The sequence below is a fragment of the Ptychodera flava genome, chromosome 1 (genome assembly GCF_041260155.1).
Source record: "Ptychodera flava strain L36383 chromosome 1, AS_Pfla_20210202, whole genome shotgun sequence".
Lineage (NCBI taxonomy): Eukaryota > Metazoa > Hemichordata > Enteropneusta > Ptychoderidae > Ptychodera > Ptychodera flava.
In genome coordinates this window covers 22465183-22490879 of record NC_091928.1, presented here as the reverse complement: position 1 = coordinate 22490879, position 25697 = coordinate 22465183, and the positions used below count along the sequence as shown (strand labels likewise).

At 38.1% G+C, this 25697-nt stretch overlaps 2 protein-coding genes and 1 long non-coding RNA gene across 4 annotated transcripts in view; 1 reads left to right on the top strand and 2 right to left on the bottom strand.

Annotated features, from left to right (window-relative positions):
* Positions 1 to 25697, bottom strand: part of LOC139133031 (SCY1-like protein 2) — a 429639-nt gene that overhangs the window by 179471 nt on the left and 224471 nt on the right. The window lies entirely within an intron of this gene.
* Positions 6883 to 19745, top strand: LOC139132993 (uncharacterized). Of its 2 annotated transcripts, none has more exons than XR_011552517.1 (3): positions 6883 to 7111; positions 11285 to 11393; positions 18144 to 19745. It is a non-coding gene; the product is annotated as an uncharacterized lncRNA (long non-coding RNA). The 2 variants fall into 2 exon arrangements; XR_011552514.1 differs by having other exon boundaries at positions 11279 to 11393.
* Positions 25083 to 25697, bottom strand: part of LOC139145844 (choline/ethanolamine kinase-like) — an 11201-nt gene continuing 10586 nt past the window's right edge. Inside the window, exons 5-6 of the mRNA XM_070717295.1 lie at positions 25557 to 25637; positions 25083 to 25342 (exon numbers count right to left, since the gene is read on the bottom strand). Of these exons, the coding sequence (XP_070573396.1) occupies positions 25330 to 25342; positions 25557 to 25637 (94 nt within the window). The 3' untranslated portion in view covers positions 25083 to 25329. The remainder of the gene's footprint in view (positions 25343 to 25556; positions 25638 to 25697) is intronic.

Sequence of the window (25697 nt, the reverse complement as noted above, 5' to 3'; positions counted from 1 at the left end):
CAAATCTGGCTGGTGACAGCCAGTAATTGTCACCGTCCCTTCAGTAAACCACTGGGTGAACGTCCATCTGTAAACTTTGAAACCTCTCGTTATTGTTGTTGAGTACGCCTTTCCTAATGTTTAATCAAAGTGTATGGAAGGAGGACTTTGCCTGGTTACAAGCCACTTGAAGTAATTCGAGGAGCGCGTCATTGCTAGTTGCCAGCATGTAGCATGATGGTTTCTATAGCTATGGCTAATATTAATCATGTTCCAATCACGTGGCAAAGCTAACTTCTAAAGTTTAACTAATTTCTGTAACAACGAAACGACAAAAACATGTCACAGCTGTCTATTAATCCTATATACCATCACTCGTATTCGTTAGTCCATGTAAAGTAGAAATTGATAAGTCGTATTGCATATACTGTGACAGGAAGTGACGATCACAACCAATAGGAGTATGACATCTACGGAAATTTCCATTGTGCAGATATCTCGTCAATAACTGTTGGCGCTCTTCAAAGAAAGAAACAAATATAATATTTCGAGGTATCTCGATATACAGGTGTTGACACACTTTAAATGGGCACGTACACCGAAACCAAAACATACAAGGTTGTATATTTTAAGTTTAGCCTAATTTGGAGATAAAGGGCAAAGTATAATGTAATGAAAGGTCAATTGTCTGTAAATAACTCAAATGCTAGCGACAAAAGTCATGTCCCAACAAAACAAACCAGAAATGAACAAAGCCGAACCAAATTGCGACATACTTTGATCTGGAAAAATAGGTCCATAAAAGTCGGGAAATTACTTACCAGAAGAATTCAAATTGGATTTTAACACCATGTGAAGTGTTCCGTATCCACAGACCTATAGCAATATCCATTTTGATGGATTCTTACAGTATGCAGCAGAATCCATTAGAGTATCCATCATTATCCAGTACTGAGAATCCAGCACCGGAATACATAATGGATTCCCCCAGTATCCAGCAAAACTAAGGCTGCGGGGAATACATGCCAAAATCCATTTTGGATACTAATGGATTCTAGTGTCACAATGCATTGTGGGTCTAAAAAACACAGACCTGGCTAGATTTTGAGAATCCATAAAAGTATTTATGATGGATACTAGCCTAGCCAGTGTAACGGAAAGTATGACTACTGCAGACACTTTTTTATGCTGAGTGAAAGCGTTGCAAAAGTTGAAACACCTAAAAATATTACCACTTGTAAATTCGTTTTGCAATCAACATTGGCAGTGTCAAAAACGCTTTTTCCTAAAGATCCTATACACATACAAATAAAACAAAATTCCAAAACTTAATGTACGTCAAGAATTACAACGTTAACGATAGAGGACTATGGCCTTTCATGATCAATCATTTGAGTCAAGACATGGATTGCTTTTATACTTATCAGCTTGAAACCCCCTCCCCCGATCAAATTGACCCCTCTCCTGCTGCAAGTTTACGTTTATCGATACCAGGTTTTGTTCGAGCTCGTTACAATTTGAGACGGTATATAGTGGACGGAATCGTTCATTACCATCTGTGTAATAAAACCAAGCAAATATGTCATCGTGACGACGAGCTATACTCTCAAGAACTTGCGTCACATTGCCGAAAAAACTAAGAAAATCGCAGAAATGTAGAAGCACAGTCCCTCTATCCCTCTATAGAGGGACTGTGGATAGAGGGACTGTGTAGAAGTGACCTTTACTAGCTCACTGGATGAAAATCCAAATTTAACATTCTTTATGCAATTGCATAAATTTGCATAAAGTTGGTCAGCTCCTTACGCCCCTTTATGCAGTGCATAAAGGTGTGTAAACATGGTGTCAGTGGTGGTGCCTATATGCATCTTTATGCACTTGTATAAAAGGGTTTAATGGCTTACTAAAATTATGTACCTTTATGCAATCCAATAAAGTTGCATAATTTTACGTGTGAGGTAAAGATTGTAAAACAACACTGAGGATGACAATTTACAGTCTCTACAAATTGAAAAGGACTATATATGTTAAAGAATAGCTGGATGTATAGTGAGAAACATATAATCACTTCCCTGGGCCACGGTCCCGGACCGTGCCTGGGCTCCACAGGCGTGCTGTTTTCTGGGTAGTTTCTATAAGTGTAGTTTATTCTGCGTTTCGACGTTCTCTTCCGTAGCCTACGGAAGAGAACGTCGAAACGTAGAACTACACTTATAAAAACTACCCAGAAAACATCACGCCTGTGTTCAATTCTTATCATTTTGCAACTGTCTTTTTATCTTTTGACTGAAATAAAGCTTGCGTTTTGTATACCACAGTATATGTTGCTGCAGTCATGACGAAAATAGTGATAGGTCAGGCCATGGAGGTACTACTACCTCCATGGTCAGGCAATGGCAAGTCATGCAGGGCTCTGATTCATTGCTCCATTGTCTCAAGGTGTAAATAGCCATATGTCATTAACATATCAGGAAGGTTGCCATCGATATCGCCACAGCAGTTACACATGGGATACTTCCCTTTTCGTCACACATCGTTCATTCAAATGACAAATGTGTGGAGTCAGTAGACGACAGCCTATCTTGTGATAGTATTTGGTAGCCGGTATCAGACAGTTTGTGTTCGTGTCGGCTGCATAGACGATCTGCCCTCTTGTGAGTTCGACTTCGAGAAAAAAAAAGATATGACTTGCGACCAAAATTGCTTATTTGACACATAACCAGGAGACCTGCATTACATTTTGCACCGGTATGTCATGAAGAAAATAGTGATAGGTCAGGCAATGGCAAGTCATGCAGGGCTCTGATTCATTGCTCCATTGTCTCAAGGTGTAAATAGCCATATGTCATTAACAACAATCAGGAGGAACCCCTTGAATGTATAAACAAAAGCGGTTTTCTTGCTTCAGTCACTGTTGCTAGAAAGTTTAACTGAAAATAGACTTTGTTCAAGTCTGAAATTTGCATCAAATTCTTTTAAACTTGTTTTCTTTTCCTTAACTTGTTAAAAGTTGATTGAACGCATTGTCATTGAGTTGCACCCGAATCACATTTGCAGGATCGCTGTCAGCCCTACTGCACTATGGATGAAAAAAGGAATGTTATAAATTTGAAAGATTTTTGTGATGCATAGAAAATTATGAGTGAAGTTTGTGTGTGTGTGTCCCTGGACGTACCACAGATACGTCCATGGAGTGTCTTGGCCGTCCTGATCATGCCACAGCTGAAAAGGCCAGCGTCGACAAAGATAAAATAATAGGTGTGAAAGGGATTATCAGGCCCTCCTGTACCCTTACATCCATGACTGCACAGACTCCACTTCTAGTGCGTTCTACATCTTTTAAGAACGTCTACAGTAAAAAAGTAACTTGAGTAGTTTTGCGTGAAATAAAGATGACCGTGATATAGCCGTGATTAAAACAGCCTTTGTTTGCTGTCTTACTCGACCTCAGCTGACTACCATGGCAAAAGTCGGAGACTGCTGAGACGGAAGGCCATTATCAAATTTGAAAATTGTGAATGTATCGGTCGTTTTATCCAGATGATTTAGTGTCCTTTTCGATATTAAGTGGTCGAACCAAGGCCCCGGTACGCACTCTGTGGTCACAATGCATATGCAGTACAGTCAGGGTGAAGTGTGCAACACAGACAAGGGGAATTATTTGTTTGTGTGTGCAACAAGCATTGTCAGGGCAGGGATTTCCCTAATTACCGTGGTCACGGTCCCTCTACAAAACCGTACCGTGGTTAATGTCGGAATGTGGAGAGTTGCCTGATGTCCTCCCACATTACGTGTATGGCATAATGTTATGAACACTCTGGTGCACGAATGCTTCAATCGTTGTTTGTGTGCAGAGGGTCTGTAGCTTGACGAAAACCCTATGATACAACTTGTCATTTGCATCGTGCGGGTTTCGCATAGTTACTATCAAATCGCCTGTGCCCTGGCGAGTGCATAGCAATTATCCGGCGAATCGACTACCTTTCAAAATCGAACAACGAATGTTTTAAAATAATGAGTAAAATTAAATGCTGAACACAGAATCGACAATACTGAAAATACTTTGCTGTAGCTGATGGCATCAGTAATTTGAAATACGCTCAAAGGGAACCTACTATAGTCATAGTTTCCGTATGAGTAAATCGGTACAGCCAGCCATCGGTAAGCATGAATGTGAAAAGATACATCAATGCTGTAAGGTCAAATTATTTTGCTCTTGTAGGTAAGATGTGTCCTTTTTTTAAATTTTTCCTTGTGCTTCCTAGTGTACCAAGTATTTTCTGGTCAGATTTTAGAGTTGCAAACGTTGTATCTCATATAACGGTATGACCGCCAGGTTTGTCTATTGGGTATGTAAGTGTAAGAGTATCAGGATAGACTTCTCCAAGTCTGTGGGCATATAAGTATCAAAAATAATATATTGAAGGACTAAACATCGGCAAACCGTTGTGTTAATGGTAGGCTATTGCGCAGATCGTGGAGTGAACGCCGCCTGGTCAGCAAGTAACTCAACTGAAGAGAAACCGCGACTGGGGGCCAGTCTACACCTGGGACTGTGTTCCGTTAATACATCCTGGGCTAAAATTTAATTTCCTAATAGTATAAAACAGCATCTAATGTGCCTATCAGATATCATGAAGTTTGACGCTTGATTGTAAAATATTAGTGCATGTTGCTTTCTAATGCTGAATTCTCATTGAGAAAACAGAAAAGTATCAGGAACTTATTATGCTTTTCATATGCGCTGCAGGGGTACAGTGATTAGTACACTTTGCAAAACAGACGTTCAATTTACAGACATCAAAATGTTTTTATATATTTCTGATATATTAAAGTACAGCGCCCGGAGCGCCCGCTGAAAAATATTAACATCTGGATATCACTGATATATATGTCTGATATATGAAAGTCATGCGGCTGAAGGGAATGCTGAAAAATAAGTTCGATATTTTATTAATGCGCTCGAAGGGCGCACCGACAACATTTTAAACATACAGATATCTCTGACATATATGTCTGATATATTAAAGTTTCGTGCTAGCTTGAAGGGGGCTCTGAAAAAGTATTATTAATATTAAAGTTAAGCGCCTAAAGGGCGCGCCATGAATGCAACTGAATGATGAAATTTGTCGCTTGCACGATGCATTGTAGGCAAGTATGAGTCCGTGTCAAAATTCTAAAACAGACTGAACCCCCTCCCCAATTGGACATTTCAAAAAACATGGTGACCCCCCTATCATCATAGTCAAAAACGGGGTGACCCCTATGAATCCACTGCCCCCCCCCGCCGAATAAACTGACCAGTCCCTTTAGTTGACTTTAGCAATTATGACTCTCAAAGGCAGGCACGTTTTATAACAACGACTAAGATCATAATCTTTCGCAAAATGCGCTCGTTCTTCATGCAGTCTCATAACGATTTATAGGGTTGTCATCGATATCGCCACAGCAGTTAAACATGGGATACTTCCCTTTTCGTCACACATCGTTCATTCAAATGACAAATGTGTGAGTCAGTAGACGACAGCCTATCTTGTGATAGTATTTGGTAGCCGGTATCATGACAGTTTGTGTTCGTGTCGGCTGCACAGACGATCTGCCCTCTTGTGAGTTCGACTTTCTGAAAAACAGATATGACTTTCGACAAAAATTGCTTATTTGACACATAACCAGGAGATCTGCATTACATTTCACACCGGTATGTTTTTGAATATTGCCAATATACTCTTCGCCAGTGGTTTAATTCAACCAAAGGACCTGCTTCAACCATATCAAAAATCGACTCGGAGGCGAGTCAAGGCTGTTCAGTGGCAATGTTAGCTTCACCGCTCGAAAGTTATTCTCGGAAACAGGACGGCAGCATTGGTCAGGGCCGGATTTCGCACATTATATGGAAAGCTGTGGTTATTTCTTCGAAAATATGTGATTGGACTGCATACTTCTTCTTTGGGCCTTGGACTTTCGCCGCCGAAACGTCAATTAGCAAACAAATCACAAGATAGTTCAGTCACATGAATCCGTAAATTTTGATGCATCGATCTATCGTGATGAATTCTGAACTAACGCGCATTAATTTCAGAGTTAGGGGAATTATTTGTACTAGTTTCGAGAACTTATAATATCAGTATACCCATTGATATAAAAAATAGACCGTACTGCTGCATATCAAATCAACTTTTAGACGATGAACTTCGAAGTTTTACATTGTACACATTTTTATATTAAAAACACTTTTCCGGAAAAGCGGGTGTATGGGAAAAGATACCGCGACTGTAGCGACTATTGCTCAAGAAAATGTCTTTTCCACTTTCTGCATTTACCTTCGTGGTCCATTAAATCCAACGTCAAGTCATAGTGAACTCTGAGCTCAGTCCCGCATGTAAATTGCGACCGTGATAGGGGCCTATACGATGATGGATTTCATAAAAAAGTGCTAGAATTTCGCTTTTCCCGTCAGTAGGCCTACATGTACAGGTTGGTAGTTATTATATCAGACTGATTTCAAACCGTGTTCATATTTCCCAAAGTTTTAATTAGGCCTAATAGCTGCTATATTTTGACCATCTTGATAAAGATCTCGCCACCGGAATATTCATGAAGGTAAAAAATGCGTAAATCGAAATCCCATTGTGTACATGCTGAGAGGTAAACTGCAGCTAGCAGCCTGTTGATGAAAATTGACCCCCTAGCTAGCTCGTAGCCTGCTGCTCTCTTTCTTTCTACCTCCATGCTTTAGCCGGCGAAAACGAATATATGGTTCAGTTAGCAATATTTTTATTTAACGAGAGCAAAAAAATAACATTTTCTTCAAGATTGAGTGAAAAGTGATAGTTATCAAATTCTTTGCAAAGTTCGTTTCGTGAATATTTGAGCACTTGGGGAGCCATACTCAGAAGACGCCATTGGTATGGATAGCGTCGCGTCGCCTACTCAAAGTTGCGTTGCGTCGTCTATATATTTTAGTACTGACACGTCCCGCCGGTGTCTAAGAATGTCCACTAAAGACTCTAATCTTGAAATCCTGGACCGTCTCGACGACTATGCGGTACGTTTGAATCTAGTGCCAGTGTGGTGATCGCCAAAGAGTCCTGCATCAGCTGAACGGTTCTCGTGGAAGCTTACAATTTACCAGGTATGTATGTACAGTTTGTATAGCTATTCACTTATTCTTGACCAGCCAAAGTGTTTGGGATACGTCTACTCCTTCTGGTATAAACGTGTCCAGCAAAATCTGTATCTGGCAAAGTATCGAACGTTTGTTTGTTTAAATCATCGATATTCCTGATAATTTCAAACGAATAATGAACATCGAATTTCCGGGTCACTTTATGCTAATGAGTGTTGATACCTGTCAGGGACTGGACAAAAATTACGGGCGGGGGGATTGATTGGTGTTTTTAGAGGCCTGTGTTGGCACCAGATTGTCTCACCAGAAAATTTACCAACCAGATTACAGTTTCAATGGAAAACAAAAGGTAGTCCTCCTACATACTTATTCTCCTCCTACATACTTAAACAAAGGCAATCCCAGGGATCAGCAAAAGTGCCTGATAAAATGGAAAATAATGACCCTTCAAAAAGTGTTAGCAAGAAAAGATTGTCCCTCCAAAATTTTCATGTGCCCTGTGAGTCACAGTCTGTATAAATGATATCTTAATAATTGACATATAAGTTCTCATTTAACTTTGAACTGTTAAAGAATACTTTTAACCTTTACAAAAAATCACTAGGGTGAAAGTCCAATATCACATTTGTTGTTCACATCTGTTCTTTCAACCAATATTCTCATTGTGTACATTTATATCAATTGCCAAACATTTATATAAGCACAGATTTAGCTTGTGTTGTATTTCAAAATACCTTTTCATATTTTCTTCAGAGACCAGAATGTACATGTTTAGTGAATCAACATTCCGGTGAAATTCCAAAATCAAATTTCTTGCACACACATTCACTAGTAACCAGATCAATCTAATCAAGTGCATTAACTGTGTTCAAAATAACACCTGTCCGGCAGTCCGAGACTGGTTGTTTTTCTGCAGGACTTGTAAAATAAAAAGTTCCCAGTCTGGCGGACAGGTTGACTTTAGCGTGGGGAGTCTTCTTTAAAACTATGTCTGCTATTTTTTTCTCTGGGCTCCCATTCAAATTTTATGGCAAGACAGTTTTCTTTCCCGTAAATTCATCCTACTCTACAGCGCATAACAAAAATACTTAGGCACAAAAGCAATCGCAGTATCAGGACTGGTAAGTTTTTGGCAGGACAGGCAACTTTTTGACGTTACCAGTCCTGGTGACTGGTTGATTTTTTCCACAAATTTCGAACACTGGCATTAATATCAATAATTAAGCATCTATAAACACACAGATATAGCTATTGATTTATTGCAAAAAATCATGGTTTCCTCATGGACTACAATGTATCCAAAAATCAAATTTTTTGTACACAGATGTATTTTGCATCCAAATTCCAACTACTAGAATTACATAAATTATCAAACATGGATAAATGTACATATAATGCATGTTGCATAGGGGAAAACTGTCAATATTTTGCCTAACAGATTCCAATGTATTAAATTTGATATTTTTTGGTAAAGCACTGTATTGGCCACATCTTCAATGATCTTGTTTTCAAATAGTTTCATTAGTTGCGCAAAAATGGTAACCCTGCCCCAAGGCATGCATGACAATTCAAAATGCTTTTTTAAAAAATGGACCCCAAAAAAGGCCTTACCCCCTGTAATTTCTGTTCAGTCTGCATGAAAAGTAATCCAAGGAACACATGATTTATACGCTCTATTGTTTGTTGAACCTCTACTCAAAATGGCTGTGCATGAAGGTTAATAATAAGATAATGAAGATTTGCTATCCTTTATTTTCTTTTGAAACTGTAATCAGTTGAATGTTGGCCGATTTTTTAATTCAATCCCACAAGTCCACTTATTCAAGCTCAAATTTATGTATGTACAATGGCTCAAGGACAGAATAGGGCCCATTGATATTTTTTGACCTTTTTTTTCTATAGTCATAGGAGACATTACATTTAATGATTTATGTTGTCAATTTATTTCCTTTGTCACAATAATAGTATTAATTTAGAAGGTTATAACTAATGCAAAGTTACATTTACATGACGACCAGCATGTTTAACCCTTTGCACCCTGACCCCCTGGTACTCTATGACGTCATCAGACATTTATGTCTGAGCCGGGTTCAAAGGGTTAAAGACCCACTAGCTGTAAGTCTTGAAATTTGTTTACGTCAAAATACATGTATCTCCCCATTTTGTCATGGTTTTCTCTGAATTCTGCCCTATAGTATTGTTTATGTAACTTATGTGACAAATTATTGATATGTTGGACTTGCACAACTCTACAAATTGCTAAGGACTGTGATTTTTACTGTGCGCATTGGTAGGATTTCTCCGAGAGTGCCCCTGCTTTGCAAACATAGACAATTACTCATACACTGCAGCACAAGAGAGTTACCTGTACGACCACGGATAAGGCTAATTCACGTGCCGCGAGCCAAAGTTCAATTTGTATGATTAGCATTTTAAGCTAGTAGAAATAGGTGAATTTTCACTCTAATTCACTTTATCGATTAATCTTCACTGTTAACCCTTTTCCTGCCAGACAGTAATAACTGTATCACTTTCCCATCAGCCGAGTCAGTAAAAAGCAGTATTTAGCCAAAACATGACGTATTTTCACCCACTTGGCTTGGTATGTTATAGCATCTTTTGTCCAAAAAAAATCAACTTTACAGTATTATGTTTTCAACAGCCTTCAAATGTACAGTTTTATGTTAAAATACATCATATGGAATATGTTATGTTTAATTAATTTTAACCGTCTTGACCTAGTGGTGAAATATGGACTTGGCAGGAAAAGGGGTTAAATCACATTTAATGAGGCCTTGTATGTGCATAAAGTGGTGACCTGTGATATGTGTGTTCACGAATTCAACCTGTGCTGGCCGGTAAGGGACTGGAAAAAATTTATAGGGAGGGAGGGCGAATTTTTCAAAACGATGCTGAGAAAAGTGACTCTCCCCAATCGTTATGCTGTCCCTGTACGTGCTATAGTCAACGTCAATAATATTTTATTTGACAGATCTTAAGTAATTCATGATGTGACGCCTCATCCCACCAAATATGAAGGCTATTGCACTAATACTGGCAAATAAGTTAAATTCAGGTCAGAGGTCATCCTGGTTACTTGATATTTTTGCTGTACACTTTCCTCCCATGATGGCCGTCCAGCAAAAATCAGACCTATAGCCATATTGGCTGGGTCAAATGTCAACCTGGTCGCTTGATATTTTAGCAGAAATCTTAGTTAACATAATCAATCATCTCTTTCCACTAAACTTCAGACCTCCACCTCTGTTAGCTACAGTGTTGGGTATTGAAATTGTTTAACATTTCACACTACCGGTATGACTGAGGTGAGCCCAACTTCACTGCGGGAATGTATGAACTACATGCATTAGCATGAACTCTGTGTGACCAAACAATTCAGAGGATGTTGCGCCCTGAGTGGCCCATCAAATGATGAAGTAAGGGCCATTCAACATTTTATCGCATGAATTGCACAATGCTCTGTGCATTACATTGGACTGCTTTGTGCAGTTTGTGTGAAGATTTCAGTGCAGATATGCACAGTATACAGGGTTTTTGCTTGTATGCACTGTGATGGGATTTAATGTTTTGGCAAATATTTAATCACATTGCAATCTTATCTTGTCCAAAATTGCATGTACTGTCCCAGTGTTAGTTAATAATAAGTGTATACATCACCAAAATTAGAACATTCTCACAAACTTATTTTGGCTTGACGTTAAAATCATAAAAACAATGCTAGAAGATACAGCTAGTGGGGCTTAAGTTCACATGAGATTAATTTTAATCTTACCTAAACATGGTATGTCATTTTATTTCTGTTTCTGCTGAAAATGAAATGTGGTGTTACTTTCAACATGCACATTTTAGATATTGATATGACCATGGATGTAAAAAGAGTCAATTTTTCATCAATGGTCTGACAGTCTACCAGCTCTGAGATACTGCAGGAATGCATAGTGCAGTGTGAATCCAATGAAGTTGAGCCTTTTCAGGCAATGAAAACGCTTGATATATTTCTGATTCAAATATGTGTTGATGGACTGTCAGATTAATATGGTGATTCATCGTCATTATTGTCACGTGAAATCTGATGATTCATCATCTGTGTTTTAAGATAATTTAATTTTTCACAGTAGAATTTTTAACTCTTTTTATTTATTTCCTTGCAAGTTGCAGGTCCCGTGGAGGTATTTATTAGGCGTTGAACAAATAGGAAAAGTGTAGTGCCCCAAGGAATGACAGAGTCACACGAAAAGGCATGCCAACACTGAGAAGAATATGAGAGGTATGTACTTCATACACATGTACAAAGTCTGCACTGATAAGTTTTTTGTTTAAAGTTGTGAACTTTGAAGGACATGCTAACCAAAGCACCAGTGTTGGTGAATTATGGTACATGAACATGGTTAAAGGGGAAGTTCACCAAGGATGATTTTTACATATGTGCTAGCTTTGTGGTCACTTACCCCGGAAAAGCATTTTCGCCATTTATAACTTGCACGATTTTTACAAAAACCGATAGAAATAGTACAGGAAGTTGCCCCTGTAATTTGAATCATGGGAAAAGCGCCAAGCTTGGAGCTTGCATAATGTGATAAGGAAGGCACCATTTTCCATGGGTATGGCATTGTCCACTCACCCATGCTTAAACCAGGCTATGCGTATTTACATAACTTTTGTTTATACTGAGTATCCTTGCATAAACGATGAATCACTTATAATAAACTGTCCACTGTCAGATTTTGTGTTGCTGTTTACTACTACTGTGTTACTGTGAGTGGACAATGTGGGGGCCATACCCATCCGAAGATGGTCCCTTCCATATCACATGATGCAAGCTCCAAGTTTGGGGCTTTTTTCCCATGATTCAAATTACATGGGCAACTTCCTGTACTATTTTTATCATTTTTGTAAAAAATTGGGCGAGTTATAACTGGTGAAAATAGCTTTTCTGGGGTAAATGACCACAGAGCTACCACATATGTAAAAATCATCCTTGGTGAACTTCCCCTTTAAGCAGAACCATTACAACACAAAGTAAGACAATTTTACTATAAGTTGACCGTTGATGTTTGGTTATATTTGCAGAGCACCTAGCTAACAGCCATAAGCAACAAAATCTGCATTTATAATCTTCTTTTGAAGATACAGATGTAATAGATAGTGATGCAGCTTAGCCCATGTCAAATTTTGAAATCACAATGAAATTGTGTAAACTCTGCAATTTTATATAGAGAAGCAGAGTGTTGAAACAACTTAAGGGGCTCGTACATGAGTTCCAAACACAAATGTACATGACATACAATAATTGCATGGTCAAACCTAAGAAATGTTCTTTTTAACTCTGTCTCCCAACACTTGCCAAAATATTATTGAAGGAATCCTTGAAGTGTACTTTATGAACTTTGTACGAGAAACAAAACATCTAAACAATATCACAAGACAAACTGTCGTTAGAGAGTTTGTTGCAAATTGTGTAATGAAAGATGAAACAAGCTTCTGTTCTGATAACATGTTCCAGATTTCATGACATGCTCAAAAACCATAATTTTATCTTTTACTAAAATAGTATGAAACTATTTTCCTATAAACTTAAACCTAAACTACAATCCAGTGGAGACTATGTCATCAGGGATGACTTCTAGATCAAGCACCAACAGATTAACTCTTAAAGGTATTGAATTTGATCCCAGGGCCTAGGAGTGGCACATCTAAAACAGTGTGTATCTTTGCATCAGAGGCGGAATAAACTATGAGTGTATCTATTTATCCAGGAAATCTTAATCTCGACTGCTATGTTTGTACCGTAGGCACATAGAGCCAGTCAACGTTAGGGACACAAAAAAAAACCCCACAAGGAACAAACAGGCAGTGGTTTTGAACAAAATCAATGTACCCGGTACTTCAACATCAAAATATTCATACCTTGACACACTTTGAACATAATAGTAGCTCGTAACAAAGGACAATGGAAAGCCCATGGAACTACGTGTACAACTATAACAGCCACTCATGTAATTGGTGCACAGTGAAGATTTTTCAGATCAACAACTTTTACGGATGGTGGACTTACCATTCCTACTGCAAGGCAATTGTTATCTAAGTCGATTTAGCATGAAATTTTTTTATGGACTGTGAGGTATGTAAGAGTGCCTTCAACAGCATACTCCGAGTTCCAAAACCGAGTCGGACTTAAAAGTCCGAGTACTTGGACTTGCATACTCCAAGTAAAACTGCTTACTCGGACTTGTATACTCTGAGTACATGACCTACTCGGACTTGAATACGTCGAGTTACACTTGCTTATAGAAAAAAACAATGCTGGAAAAAACACAGGAACAGCGTATACACTGCAGTGCATTTCCAGTCGCTCAGAGAAAAGAGTTGTTAACGCAATCTGTCTGACCTCTGATCCGATCTGTGTATCTTGTACAACACGCTCAAGTCATCGTCGAGTGTAGCTACCGTCACGCAAATTATGAGTTTGTCTTGTCTTTTCGTTTCATTACCGGATCAGATCCTGATTTGATACATGACTTGAATTGGGTACAAAAACGTTTCAAGATCACCGCGATGCAGCGCGGCAAGTTATTAGAACACGGACGCCATAATTGAATGACCTGTCGACCTGTGACGTCATGGCCGTGGTTTGCTGGCGTAGCGAGGCCATGATAAACTTGCCCAAGCATTTTAGGCATATTATGTCTTGATAAAATAATTAAACTAGTAATTTTTCAAAATAAAATGAGCACAGTGCGCTCGTCTATGGTATGAACCGAGTGCGAGTGACCACTTGGTCGTAATAATGACCTGACTTGACCTGTGATGTCATGCATTGATTTAAGTTCGCTGGACCGATTGTGATATCGAACTGAGTAACTGACTGGACTTGCCTGAAATTTATTGGTTTTTAATGCAAATGTTACGTCTTAGCATGGAGGTAGTAGAGAAGGAGTCACAACTGAGATAATTACGTTTATTACTATTGTGCACCATTGGTTTAATCCCTTTATGTCCATTGTTTAACACCCCTTTCCCGCCATCTGCGTTGCTGTCGCTACCTTCGCAACCTAACCGAGTGAAATTAACCTGGGTTTGCTAATGCGACTCAGTTTCTCCACAGTGTCATAACACAGGCGCAAAGACTGTATCTGCGTAGCTTGGGTCAAGTGCGTCATGATAGTGTAAGAACCGACACGTTCCGTCACGAAAAGTGAAGTTACAAGGAATTTAAGTTTTTCATTCTCAAAATCTTGGTAATTTTAACGTCGTTTTTTATATACTTTACATTCGATCGCAGGAACCTTTCCTTGTTTGAATGAAAGTTCTGATCACGAACTTTTCAATCATGTACTGAGTATGGTGCAGCGGACTGCAGCACTGCCGTGAGCGTGGGTTAAACTTGTAACGTTTCCCGGTGTTTATGACGCGACGCCAGCGACGTCATAGGCGACGCTGCGACGCTTTGTTTCAATGCATCGTACGTGTTGTTTTTGTATCGCGACCATTCATTAAAGTCATGGACGTAGCAGTTAAAAGCTATGCTTTCTATTTAACCTTATCATTAATGCCAGTACAACATGATAAAACACGTCAAGAACCAAGAACTGGATCTGGAAAAAGTTGGCGTGTTAACAATGCTGCTCTACGATGTATGGCATTTTTTTGTGATGGCAAGCTATCGTCAACTCAGTCTCCGTCGCGCCTTTGCAGATACAAAAATTCCCTTCCTCAATTATCTGTTCCTCGACCTCTTTAACATTGTGTACATCAAAATCAGTGGAACGACTCGAACTTTCCGACGTGTCGCTTGGACACGTGACGCCATGTTTGAAGATCTGTCAACTGCCGAGGGACGGCCAAAACACCCGAACGACCCCGAACGAACTTAATCTTGTTTCCTAAATCCGAGAAAACGCGTTCGCAAGTCCCGTTGGTGCTAATGGAGTAGTTTGTAAGGCAAACAGCGGCAAAACACGTGGTCCTTTTGATCTCCGCCTAGTTGTGACTCCTTCTCTACTACCTCCATGGTCTAAGTCATCTTTCAAAAACTTTGCGGCCGGCCGTGGCAGTAGCTTTCTTCTGAGGGTAAAATCATGGTCCCGGTCCCTCCTTGTGGAGGGACCGTGGTTAAATATACATGTACCATGCGCAACAGATTCGTGAAAATGTTTTGTTTTTTTTCAAAAGAGCAGATTTCGACATATTGATCCACACTAGCCGTAAACTCTGTGAGTAATAAAATACTTTTTTCGACAGATCGTTTCTTGTCCGGCATGGCAAAATATGCATTTATAGGAACACGTATTACTCAGCGTATTCAAGTCCGAGTAGGCCATGTACTCGGAGTATACAAATCCGAGTAAGCAGGTTTACTCGGAGTATGCAAGTCCGAGTACTCGGACTTGCAAGTCCGACTCGGTTTTGGAACTCGGAGTGTATAGTTTGAGATACTCCTACATACCTGGGACTGTTGTAACATGGTGGCAAATCCTTGTCGAATCGACGACTGCTGCATAAACAGTCACTGAAGAATCTGTGCATGCATTTACAAGCACTGGATATTTTTACCATTTTTAATCGAAAACCGTTCGTATACGTGTATGACGGTGACAAAAACAACATAAGGAATCTTGCGTACATTGTTACTGATTACTTTGACCAAACAAAAATCACCCAAATGCTGAACGATGATCATACAGAACTCTTCAGGTTGCAGGATTAAATGGCCCCAAGCCCGATCTCAGTCAACAGTGCCGGGCTCGACCTCTACTCTATCAAACTGGACAAGAGAATATACTAAATTTACCTTGAAAAAATTCAAATTGTGTATCATATTGAAAAAAATCTACTGGGGCCACGGAGCGAATTTAAAAAACCAACAAAACCCAACAGAAGCAGTGGAATGATCATTATTGTGCAAGGTCGCTGTATTATATGTCAGGGTAAAAAAATTGTAGCTTTGAAATTTCTGGACGGTATAAAAGGCTCAGTGGTACAAATGTTTATTCATTGTTGACATCGTATCGATCTGATTGACACAACAAATGTTTGATCGTGCATCCCCTCGTGATTGGCAGCTGTTTGAAAGCTTTCCCCTATTGTTCTTTGAATGCTTCGAACACGTCCACAGCATCGCAGCAGTTTTCGCATCAAAAATCAACTTAAAATGGATATAATGAGAGAATTTCACCAACAAGGTGATGCCACAAGTATTCACAAAAGTAATATGTTGGAACAGTGCTTTAATTTACACTTTGGTTGTTGAAAACTCCAGATTTTCGGGAGCATTCGTTGATGCTGTTACCATGTGCCACTCATGTTGGATTATGAATGCCCAGGGAGATAGGGGGTATTTATAGGCTCCGAGTCCCCCTGCCTTTAATCCATACTGGCACCCATACGCAGTCAGTTCAGTCTTTGATTTGGGTGATTCCCCAGCATGACATGCCCTCTTTTTAGTTCAATATATGTAAATGTTACAAGGCACTGTAGGTCAAAGCTGCATGGTACAAAAATATTTCTACCTCAATATTCCATCCTAATTTGACAGATTTAATATTCTAACGTATATGTCTTACTGTATTAGTTCTCGACCAACGTACAAAGACTTGGTCCATTTGCTGAAGCATTAATTGATGATATGTTTTGCAAAATTAATAGTGGAAGCACGACCATACACCATGTGTCTTGGAGATACATTGATGTTAGTCTCTCCTAACAAAAACAGGAATATTTAGTAAGGCCAAAAAAAATAAATAGTTTGTTTCTCATCCCCGCGCGCGTCAATGTAGACCCGCCGCGCCAACCTTTTTTTTTGCATCTCAAGAGGGAACAAAAAAAAAAAGAAAAAAAACTAAGAACAAATCAAACCGTTCAGATCATACCAAAGCAACACAAATATTTTATGATATACAAAACTGAACTAGACAGAACATTGAACATCACACAGTGCTGTAACATTCCATTCAGAACTGTACACTATGTCATTGAAAGCTATCAAAACTGCATTCTGCACTAATAGTCAAAAAGCAGCACTGTTGATATGCTAAAAAATTGCTGTGCATTTATCTCTGCATGCATTCCTATGTTCTCATGTTGTAAGGGCGTTGTTGTTGATGGTTGAATAAAAAAAAAGTAGCAGCAAAAAAAAACCCACATCACCGCATCATTTTTGCAAGATGCATAGGATGAGAAACAAACTATTTTTTTTTTTTGGCCTAAATAATAAAATAGGCAATGAATCAGTGAAAAAACATTTTTATCTTCATATTTGTATATTATGGCATAAACTTGTCAGTTTGATGTGCAACAGTACATAGATGACCAGTTTATTCATCAAGGGAGCATTCAGTTATTACAGCCAGCACAATTTGATGGGTTGGGGTTCACTTTAATTGTTAAAAAAGTAGTTTAAGTGTTCAAAACATTTTTTGGGAGATAAAATGATTCGCTGCATTATTTCACTCTCGGTAGTCATTTAACTGTAAATCTGAACAAAAGTTAATTATCTGCCACATAAACATCTTGCCTTGGCAACTCTGAGGCTTGTCTTATTGTAAATCGAGCTCACTGAGAGCAATGAACAATTTCTATTACTTACATATTAAAGATATAGCAATTTTTGTCAGGGAAAATATTTAACAGTGACCTGTTGACCACTAGTACTATGAAAATAGAAATGTTTAGTTGAAATTCCAATATCATTACTGTTGTCCACATCTGAACCTTCAAACACCCTATTTGAATCAAGTACATTTGTATCAATTGTCAAACACCTCAGAAAGCACAGAATGTGTTTGTTAAGCATTGTAAAAAAATTATTCATAGTTTTCTCATAGACTCCAGTGTATAGTGAATCAACATTTCAGTGAGATTCAGAAATCAAATTTCTTGCATACATATAAACTTTTAACCATTCTAGTCTAATGAAGTACTTTCAAATGAATTATCAAAGGTCTAAGATTTAAACAAAAACAAACTAAATGGATAATGTACAATTCTGATGATTTATTCTGTGTATCGTTATTTACAGAAATTGAAGGACGCAAACGGGGCTATCCAAGGACTAGCATGAAGCTGAAGACATTTGATAGTTGTGTGTGTTTCTTCTGAGGACAGCGAGCATGACAGAAGTTGCATGGGTGGTTGCCTTTATTCGGAGACACTTGCCATGGGATAGAGAGAGAAGTGAAACTGCGTACATTCTGGAAAAACACTTGCATCAAAGGAAATGCATATTGAGGCTACCTTGCATTGAGGGCGTGGCCCCAATCAGACCAGAGCCTGAGGATGAGGATCGTGGGCCACACAGTACTAGAGATTTCCCACAATACATCATGATTTGTACCAATGTAGATTCCCCTGTGAAGTCTACCATGTCTCCCATGTGTAGACAAATTCCTGGACCACATGTAGAAATTCTGAGAACGTACTTTTAAAAACACCTTTCTTCTCAATTCCCATTGTAAAGGATTAAGAAAATTGTGCTTGATTGAGAGAAGAGAAAGGATTTTTGTAAATTTTCCACTGATTGTGTCCTCAGCCATACAGAATAAAGTGATGGAAAGTAGGGAGAATTGTTGTGCACCTGTTTTATGAAACAAAAGGATATTGATTTTTTCCAATAGAAAAGACAAAAGAAATTTACATGCTAACTATTTTCAGAGAATGACCCTTCAGTTGGTAATAACTTGCTTCCCAAAACTTTGACATTTGTAGTACCTGAAGAATGTGATTTTATGGTTATTTAATGGTTTCTTTGAAATTTATACTGCAATATTTCAACGTACTTTTAATAAATATAATTAATCAATTATCGTGAGACTTCACATTATTGCTTTTATGCAGAACTGAAAAAGTTACAAGAAAACTAACGTCGTTGGTACAAATCGATCAGCATTGTGGGTAATTGATTGTACTGTGGGCCATGAGCCGTTATACAGACAAATGACAATATCAACAGCACTGACAACTCATTACAGGACAATGTTTAACCTTTTCACCCCCATTCCCTGTAAACAGGTCCACACTCACCATTGATAACAATGGATTTGGGAGAAACCATGGTGGTGAAAGCGTTAATGTATAAGCATATGTTTTTGCATTTTCTTGATTCTGCTAAAAGCTCAATGATGCATTTTTAGTTTTGAACAAAGACCACTCAACTTTTGAATTTTATTGACTAGATACAGGCTGTACTCATGTTATTACACCGACGAGTCATAAACAGTGATTATTTGTATAATTGTATTTTTGGGATTTTTTTCTATTCTTGGTCAAGAAATCTTCTCTAAGACCACAACTCCAATTGATTTGAAAGTTGGTGTGGAGGTTTTTAGGGTATAGCTCAGTAAGACTGTTTCAAATTGTGGTGAAGTTTGCATAATTGTATATTTGGCAAAATTTTACCATTGTCTTTTGCCAAGTCTTTTTTTTTAAATCGCTGCTACAATTGTACAGACGTTCAATGAATGACTTGAAATATTGGTTTCAAAAAGTCTGGTTATATTATTGTTTGTGATTTTTTTTCAGAAACCGCAGCTTTTGTTTAACACATGTGTCAATTATTGTAAATATTTCATTGGATTAGTATTATTCAGTGAATAAAAAGGACATTATTTTTTTAATTGCATAACAGTTGTATGAACTTAAATTGTTGATGTGTGTAGTGTAACACGTGAGTATGAGTAAAATGAAAGAATACTAGTATATCATGAGAATACCGGTAATACATTTCAATCAATAATGGTAGATATTGTGCATACCATCCTATGGCAATATGCCTGCACATAATTCTGTAAACACAAAATGGAAGAATGCAGACAAGATATTAAATATCCGCGCTGTACATATATATCAACTTGGTCCTGTTTGATTCCCCATAATAGAACTAACTGCCCCATATCTATTTTCTGAGCATGTCTATGCATCATTACCAGTGTAATTGTTGATAATTGCACTGAAGTAAGGCCTTTTGAAATGGATCTGTCAAAAATAACATAAAGGATACAGAGGCCATGTTTAGAAGCAGAATACAAGGTTATTTTGGTATACAATTATGAAAATAAATGATGAAACAGTACAAAATGTGCAAAAGGTACAGGTTACTGTTTCAAGTAAATATTGATTCATGAGAAATTCAAAAAATTAAAGGAATGACAGCAGAGCAGTGAAATTTTATTCGATTTCACGCAATGTACCATGGGAAAATTTAAGGCAAGAGGGTGGATTCCCATGATCACTAATTTCACGCAGAATCCATTGAAATCCTGCACAGGATTATTCAGGAGACTGTCTTATGGAATCCATTAAAATGCTGTAATGGATTCTGCTGTGGATTCTAAAAGTGTTCCGTATATAGAAGAATCCATAATTGGATACCTTAGGATTCCCTGAGTACCCACAATGGATATCTCTGGATTCCCTTGGATTCTGATTGAATCCACGGAGGAATCCACAACAATGCTTGATGGATTCTGGCTTTTTCACATAGTGTAAATTTGCATGTTTTGTGGGACACCTGGCCGTTGACCAAGTTTTAGGGGAGACCGTTTCTACCTTGGGTTCCAGGCAACAGTCACTCGTGCAAACATGAAAACATGATCCAATGTGAACAGGGTAAAACTAAGCACCGTAAATCAACTTTTGGACGTCAAATTTTGACACACGCAGTTTTTCCTTTGTAGGCGCATATGTATGCCACATAACTTTTTCGGAATTTGCAATTGGCCCTAAGAATTGTTGAAAGAAAATATTCTCTTCTCTTATTTTGCAAGTCAAATCAAATTAAATGTATTCTTCATTTTTGAAGAACTGGTAAACTTGCTTCTTTGTCATAGAGAGCCGTCATTATTTACGGGAGGGGGCGAGGGCGGAAGAATTTGTTCACTTGTTCCGAAAATTTCAGTAATCAATCGCGAGCAACATAGTCATCATTTGACCGAAAGTGAACCGGAACTATTTGCACCTTCATAACCTTGGGATTTACGAATGATCAAAATTTTATTAAGAAAATTGTATGCATCAAAAAGTGATAAACGGCACAACAGTGATTTGAATCATATGACGATGACATTCGTTCTAATTTTTAAAGGATTTTCGCCTAACTTGGAAATAGAACATGGCATGTAATAAAAACATTATAGCCCAAACGAGGGACTATGTACCCTCGGGGTAGGAGACAATTTGCCCACCTTACGTCGGGTAAATGATCATATACCCTCGGGCACATAGTTTAAGCTACAATATATATTATTTACTTATTTATTTATATATTACATTCCTCTTAATATCGAACGTCACTCACTCCGTAGGATTCAATGATAACTCGTCGATGACGTTGCAGGCCCCATAGTTATCATTGGACTGAAAGTGAACCGGAACTACTTTCAACTTGACAACTTTTGGATGTAAAATTTTGAATTTGTAACATGTTTGCAGAGGAAATCTGGTTTTTTGAAAATTTTGCTTAAAGAATTAAGAAACCGCATAACAGTGGTTTAAATATATCAGTGCACCATTCAATGACAAAAATAGTTCCTTTTTAAGGGATTTTCGTGTAAGATGGAAATCACGCATTAAATATCACTTGCCAATAAACCTAAATATTTGGAATGAAAACTTTGTAAGAGAGGCATGTCAGAATAACATGAAAAATGAGCAACTGTGGTTCTGACATTCTTGTGAATTACCATTAGCGGTTTATATACAGATGTTTTCGTGAGACATCGGCCTGAAACAGTAAAGTACTACGTTTAATAGTTTACATCAAGCGTGCTCGCAGTCTTTGACATGCGGATGGTTTTCCGACGCATCTGCCTGCAGTCACTGATTTCTTCGGAATCATTGTAGCAAAGATTTGTAAGAAACCTCAAATCATTAACCATAGACATCCAGGCTGTAAAGTGCGAGTTCCTTTTGGCAACACTGAAGAACGTTAAGCCCATACTGAGCAATTTCACAAATCAAGGTTATCTCAGAGGATTATTTTTTTAATATCAATAGGAAGACTCCTTAAGTAAACTCTAATGTTTTCATAAGACATCTTGGGCCTAATGTTCTTTAGGTGTCAAGTTAATCTAAATAAAACTTTTGCCTAACGTAAGGTTTTCCCATTATAGTTTTGATTTACTCAATAGTTAGTGCAGTAAAATAAGTTTCATGTAAATAAGTTTCAAGGTGCAAATTCTGTTTAGGCCCCAGCAAAAATGTTCTGATGATATGCTTTTGCAAAGAGCTATTAAACTTAAAAGTCGCCCAATATATTAGGCAAATCTAAGACACAAGTACTCACAGAGTCAATGTAATTTTTGTCTTGGAAGTATTGCCTCTACAGTGACCCATCTCCACTTTGGATAGAGCAAAACACAACTAACAGATGATTGTCCTGATTGGGGGCGCTATTTACATAGGTTGCACAATAAATGGTAGCGCGGCCCTCCACTGTCTATGGTAACAGGTGCTCGCAGCGTTGCCTGGATAGTCTATTGGAGGCTGAAGGCCCGGATTGTGAGGCTAAAGGCAGAACACTTCGGTAGTAGTATAAAGAATGGAAGGTTTGGCACTACAAATCCGCGAGAAGTACAAAACCAATAAAATAAAATATTCACCCTCAAAAAAGTAACATCGGCTTGTCGAAAATACCTACAAAAGTTGAGGCTCTTTTCTATGGTAACATCAATTGAAATTTAGGCGAAAATTCAATGTCAGGCATGTCTCCGCATTCACGTTGCAAACCCGTCTTTGGGAGGTGTACTTTCACGCCAATAATCCTTTGCACTTGAGTAAGTGAAAATAGCAAATGATTAGTAGCCATGCTCATCATAGTTGTCGGGTGTTTGGTTCAAATCGATCAATTCACTTTTGATATATTGCTTGTTTTTTGTTTGACTTGATTTATTAGCAAATTATTCAGTACAAAGGGGGGGGAAGCACAAAAAAGACCGATGAAACAACGTTTCAAACTCACTGAAAAATACTTGCCGACGATTGCACAAGAAAGTGAAAAGCTCGTTTCCATTGTGGTCCTTAAAATAGATAAAAAGGCAAGTTACGTTAAGTAATGACTAACACTAGCAGAAAATACAAAACTTCAAAAGCCCAAAATTAACACAAGTAACAGGCACATATCACACACACAAAACACACTACAACACAAAAAATAAGAAGAACACCCTCAGCCTTCGCGAGTTCTAAGGTAGTGTGCACCTCGAAAGTGAAAGACTTAAACCTTTGTTCTAACTTTCCTCAAGGAATCTTTCAATCATTCTCTTTCAAAGTCAAGAGTAAAAACAGGGGGGTCACCATGCAAATTTTGGTACTAGAGAAACAAATTACCAAGATTTACCGATATTAGAAATTCAAAATGGCCGCCATCCCTGTGTAAACTCTATGGAGAAAAATAAAAATTTTCGAATTTCGAAAAACTAAGCCATGGAAAAGTTTTCTTTCACCAAGAGCTTTAAAATGAACTTCCACACGTGGTAAGCTTATATCAGAATAGAATTGTAAAAGTTTGAGAGTCCGAATATCTGTCCCCGAGGTGCGTTCTACCTTAAGTCTATGTAAATGTGTTATTCTTCTTGAAAGCCTGGCCTGTAGAAATTGACTTCATTTACGAATACTAAATGGAATATCATTCAACAATTTAGCTCGTGAAATCATGAATGAATGCTTTCCATGAAAACCAAAGGCCGCCGAATGAAAAGAATATAAACCTACCTGCTGTGGTATGAATAACAGTTTACTGTTAAATGAAAATATCCGGTGAAATACTTAGGGGCTTGATTACTAACTGTCTTGTTGAATTAATTCTAGGATGTAAATTTAAAAACAAAATTTTAATCTGACTAATTTGTTTGGAAGCACTCTAAGTTTGACCTGATACTCTTTGTTAAACTTGAAAGCCAAAATTTACTATGATAATGTACTATAATACTTTTGAATTAGAGAAGGGTAATTTCCTCATGCTCAAACCCAAGAAACAAGTTAAAGTAATTTAAGACGGACATTAATTCAATTCAGGGCACTCTTTGCCCTAGACTCTCCTTGAACGATTGATCAATACCTGCTCCCAATATTTCACAAAGGTTTTCTCAGAAACTTTGGGTCAATCACATGTACAAACAACTCTTAAGTTTGGAGTTCGCTTTCCATTTACATTTGGAAGCGAATAAAAATTGACCCATTCTTTCCCAGATGCAAAGACGGTTTGCTGTCGGTAAGTTATTCGTTAATACAAGAAGGCTCATGACTCTATTTCATAAGCTTTAGGATTCTTGCCGGAAATTAACAAAACCGAATCATCAGCGCGTTGAAATAATCTGAAAGTGTCAGAACATTCCATTATATTTAAGTAAATCAAGAATAATAAAGGTCTTAAAATTGTCCCTTGGGGAACACAACTAGGTTGTATTTGAGCATCAGAAAAAACACCATGCACATCGACAAGCTGCTTGCTATTTGAAAGCTTAGGTGCATGTGTACCAGATAAGAGCAGTTTTAGGCATGCCGACAAACGTAACAAGTAAAAAGACTTATAAGCAATCGTATCAAAAGCTTTTTGTGAATCCAACAAGACCATCCCTACAAAGTTACCCTTATCCATTCCCGAACGAATGTAATAGAAGGCAGCGCACGTGTCGTCGAATAGGATGTGCAGAATCCAGACTGAAACCTGTACAGAATATATGCATCCTCAACATACTTGAACAGTTGGTCATGTAGTACCTTTTCAATAACCTGAGAAATAGCACTCTCTTTTGTGTAATAAGACTACTCTTGAATTTTTCCGATCGGTAGAAAATTTCCCGAATTACATCAAATTCATTAAATACGTAGTAAATGAGCACATAACAAGCATATAATGAGTAATCACTGAAAAAATTTAGGGCGCATTAAATTATCGAAAAAGCCCTCATATCGACCGTCAATATATTACGGTGGCAATAAGTCTTTCGATAGAAAGGTTTTCTATGGTAACAAGTCCAAGGCTAGATTTTCTCATATGTAACCATATTCTGTCACTTTCCTCCCGTTTAATGCCGTTTTTCCTTGCGAGAATCTTCACCCTTTCGCTTCGTTTTAGGGCCCGTCCTCACAATCTGCCGTTTTGCGTCGTTTTACAGGCCGAGAATCTCCACCATCTTGCTCCCTTTTAAAGCCCGCTCTCACACAGTGTTGTAACTTCTGTTTGATGTCCATATAGATCTTCATTCTTGTCAATGCATAGTCCTGAAAAGAAAATTACACGATACTATACATTAACCTTTAATTTTGCTATGTCAGAAAACCCTCTAATCCAGCATGTGACTTATCCACTAAAGGTATGCAAGGCTGTGAGATTATGAAACCAACATGACATGTACATACAGATACAGTAGATGATGATTGAAAAATAAGGAATACCTTGTGGAAATTGCAGATGCGTTTTGACTGACCAACTCACCAGAAATCCAAATTGGTGACGGGATTTCCCCTGTTGAACAATCGCCATATGGCCCAGAAGAAGTGACAGAATATACTCAGTCTGTGAGAAAAATCGAAGACATTTGGATTATAAAACTGACGTTTTACGTACGCGTACATT